This window comes from Limulus polyphemus, unplaced genomic scaffold, assembly GCF_000517525.1.
Source record: "Limulus polyphemus unplaced genomic scaffold, Limulus_polyphemus-2.1.2 Scaffold4582, whole genome shotgun sequence".
Classification (NCBI taxonomy): Eukaryota; Metazoa; Arthropoda; class Merostomata; order Xiphosura; family Limulidae; genus Limulus; species Limulus polyphemus.
In genome coordinates, this window is record NW_013670192.1 from 5,514 (window position 1) to 9,862 (window position 4,349).

At 31.2% G+C, this 4,349-nt stretch overlaps 1 protein-coding gene across 1 annotated transcript in view; it reads left to right on the top strand.

Moving 5' to 3' along the window:
* LOC111088852 (profilin-A-like) overlaps window positions 1–4,349 on the top strand; it is an 18,465-nt gene that overhangs the window by 4,221 nt on the left and 9,895 nt on the right. Inside the window, exon 2 of the mRNA XM_022399977.1 lies at window positions 3,621–3,795. Coding sequence (XP_022255685.1) covers window positions 3,621–3,795 — 175 coding nt within the window. The remainder of the gene's footprint in view (window positions 1–3,620; window positions 3,796–4,349) is intronic.

Sequence of the window (4,349 nt, forward strand, 5' to 3'; positions counted from 1 at the left end):
TCTTAATATTGATTGTGTGTGTGTGTGTGTGTGTAAATAAATAAGGACAATAGTTGCTCACTGTAGTAATGGGTCGTTTTTTTTTTTTTTCTTTTCCTATTTGTAGCTTAGTTAGAAAGATAATTAAATTATAGTATTTTTAGGACATCTTATTCTACTGACTTTTTTTCTCTCTCTCTCTCTCAAATTCATATTTGAAAGGTACATGGCAAAATTTTGAAGGGATGCGACAATTATATATTGTGAATTGGGTAGCTAAGTTATTTGGAGACACTGATCAAATGTAGAATATTTTTAAGGATAAATTTTTAAATATTCAAGATGTACGTATTCCTTATAGAAAGAAAAGGGTGGCTGCAGTAAAAAACGAGGTTGGCTCGCAAAGAGTGTAAGAGATAAAATTAAAGAAGAGCATCACAAATTTAAGAAACTTAAATTTACTGGTATGATGGGATACTTAGAAGATTATAGAAGATCAAGAAAGTTGGTGCAACAGGAAATTAGGACATCAAAAAGATTGGCTGAAAATGTAAAACTTGACAGTAAGGATTTCATTAAGTACATTAAGGATTAAACAAATTTTTAGAATGGGATTGGATCCCTGAGGGGTAAAGGAAGGCTTCTATCTGATGATTATGAAATGGTTGGGTTATTAAATTCTACTTGTTCTTCAGTTTTTACTAATGAAAATCTAAGCAGTATTCCTCATCTTGAACACTTGATAGTTGTTAACAAGGTTGAACAATAATTATTTCTGAGCTTGTTAAGGAAAAAAAGTTTAAAAAATATGGTTCCTGGGCCAGAAATTATTTTCCTAAGGATTTTTAAGGAAACTATGTGACCCACTTGCTACTATTTCTTGTACATCCCTCAATAGTAGGCAGGTGCCAAAGGATTGGAAGTTAGCTTATGGCTCCTTATTTCAAGGGAGGTAATTTAGAAACAAAATAAAATAAATATCACAGTAATTATAGGCTTATTGGTTTTACATCAGTTGTGGGAAAAAGTTTGGAAATTCTGAAAAATTGCTTTGCAAAGTCATTTAACAAAGTTTATAATTTTACTGGATAGTCAACGTGGTTTTGCTGAGGGAAAAATCTTGCATTACAATTCTTTTGGCATTCTTTGAAAAGGTTGCTGCTTATGTAAATGAGTGTAAGGGTGTAGATTGGTGTATCTGGATTTTTAGAAAGACTTTGACAAACTGGGTTAATGTCACAAGTGGGATACCTCAGTGCTCAGTCTTAAGACCTTTGCTCTTTTTTGATTTACATCAATGACACAGATGAAGGAATGGTCAATAAATTACTTATTTATTGACAATATTAAGGTTTTTGGTGTTGCTAGCTATAAAGAGAATGCTGCTGCTTTACAAAAGGATTTAGTGAGTTGGGCAAATAAATGGCAGGTGGGTTTTAATTGTAATAAATGCAAGACAGTGCACGGAAGTTATCATAATTTGAATTATAAGTATAATTTGGATAAGAATAACCTTAATAGTGTCATTAAAGAAAGGGATCTTTGTGAAATAGTTGATTATTTTCTTAAACCATCCAAGCAGTGTGCTGTTGGTAGTAGTAAGGCAAATAGATTTTAAGTTGTATCTAAAGAAATATTGAGTTTAAAGAGTTTATAATTTCATTGTATAGGTCACTGGTTTGGCCACATTTGGAGTATTGTGTTCAGTCTTGGGCTCTTTACCTTAGGAAGGACATTGATATGTTGGAAAGGGTTCAGAGGAAGGTTATTAGAATGGTGCCTTGGATAGAAGGTTTGTCATATGAGGAGAGATCAAGATCTTTGAAATTGTTTTCTTTTGAAAAAAAGAAGAGTTGTAAGGGATGTGATTGAGGTGTTTTAAGATTGTAAAGGGAATTGATAGTGGATGTATCACTTTTTTTTCATACTTACTGATGAAAATAGTAGGGCTAGGGGACAAGTTTTGGTAAGGTAGGAGTCATCTTTATCTGAGACAATCTTATTTTTTTAACAGGGTGTTTGGCCTTTGGATGTTGTGGAGGCATTGAGTTTAAGTATTTTTTTTTTTTTTAAATTTACGATAGTTTAGTTTAAAGGATGGGACAGCTGAAATGGATCAACAGGTCCCTTGTTGTCTCTAAACATTGTTAACTTTAGTAGTGCATTCGAGTCCACATAGTTCATGCTCGGTAGTATATCAGTGTACTAGAATCTACTAATTTGTTGTAGCTTTAGCGTATTACTTTTCATGGATGAATTTAGTAGCTTACATGATACAAGTTGGGCACCCCCCCTCCCCAAAGGGTGTGTGTGTGTGTGTGTGTGTGAAAAGGTTTGTATTAAAATTGTGAAGATTGTTAATTGAAGATGTGACAACAAATAATGACCCATAGAAGATTAAGAAAAATATATTCATTTTATTTGTTAACTTAAAGCTTTTCACTGTACATTGATTTAGCTACAATTAGTCAGGATGGAAAAATTAAGTTTTATGAAGAAAAATTGAAAATCACTTGAGAGATTCTAGAAGTTATGAAACTTTAAGATGAAAAGAAGCTGTTATTGTGTGCTTTAAATTATTTTTCATGCAAACTGACCCCACTAAAGACTGTGAAATTCAGACAAATCTTTAGTAAAACTACTTCATTAAATAAGTTTCTTCTTTTATGTCAAAGTCTTAAAATGTTAAACAAAACCTTGCCAAATTTCATGAAGATGCAACCAAAACATTGTTACTGTGTGTGTAGTTTGACAATTACGTGGTGGTTATAAGATCAGTCAAAATGATTTTGGTTTTGACTAGCCTGCCTGTATGTAATAATTGTGTGACTATAGTTGACCTAATTCTTGCTCTTTGTTAATTTATTACATCAATAAATAAATAGTTAATTACCTAGCTCTGTTCTCAACTAGTAGCATTTGTGATCTACACAACTGATGGTATATTTCAAAGCTTATTCACGTTGATTTTCTGTGATATCTTGTACCATTATTTCTTGATTCCTGTATGTGTATTACTTCTGTATCCATGATTATTACCATTTATACACACATAGCTATGATATTTTCCATTTGGATTAGCCATCCAATTTTTCTCTCGTATATATCATATTTACAGTTTTTTGCTTGGCTTTCCTAAAATTGTGAACAGTATTTGATTTCTAAGCAAATACCTTCAAGGTTTTGTCTTGAGCTTGTTTGAAATATGACCTTTCTCTTTAGCTTTACATCTAAAATATTTCAAACCTACCCTAAAACGTTTTGCAGTTTTAAAATTCCAACACTATATATCTATATAAAACTATTTGTTTTCATATTAAGCTGGCTAAACCTCTTGTCATTAACAGTGAGGATACCCAACTTGTAGATCAATGCGTTCCAATTTTTATAAATAGAAATGTAAGAAGGATGTTTTTCATTTAACTAGACTAGTTGCAAAGTTGATTGCTAGTTTTGCTCCAAGTACATGGCTTGATCTGATCAGAAGTTTAATTGTAACTACATATGTAATATTTACAGGAAAGCAAAAATTAAACTAAAATGTATTTTAAACATTTAACGTGTTGGCTTCAACTTCGACAATTTTAAAGAACTTATTTGAAGGTTCATAATTTTGAGATGCTGATACTTTTTCTCTCTAGACATCACAAGCTGAATTAAAAATAATTGCTGACCAAATGAAGACCAATCCTGCTGTATTCCAAGAAAAAGGCATTTTTGTTGGAGGAGACAGGTACATCTGTTTGCATGCTGAAGAAGATCTTGTAAGAGGAAGGAAAGGTGGTTCAGCACTATGTATTGTGAAAACTGGAAGAAGTAGGTTTATAAAGTAAATTGCATGGAACTATTTTAGGTGATTGGTAATGGTATGGGTGCTATCCATGTTTAGTATACTTTGATATTTGTAATTATTGTTTCAGTATTTGACCTTCTTTTTATTATTATTATTATTTTTTTTTTTTAACCATTTTGTGTTTATAGTTTTCGTGCTATAACTTTTAAATTAGTAAGCATTTGTTAACAAAATGTGGCAGATTATCAGTAAACATTACAACGCTTTCATATGCCCCCCCCCCCAAAAAAAGTTTATATTAAGTCTTAAGGTTTGTTAAGGAGTTTTTTGTTTTTTTCTGATTCTATTTTTTTTTCTTTTTTACATGTTTCCTATGCAAAATGAAAAGTAATTTTCATTTTAAGACTAAAAATACTTTTATGCATCAGAAAATTTTCAAATTTCACAAGCAAAATCTTTATAATATTCAGATAGTTATCAAACGTTTCTTAAGAAAAAACTTTATATTTTATCTGTTATTTTCACTAACAAATCTCTATATGGGTTTGGTAGATTTGACCGATCTTGTAGTCACAAC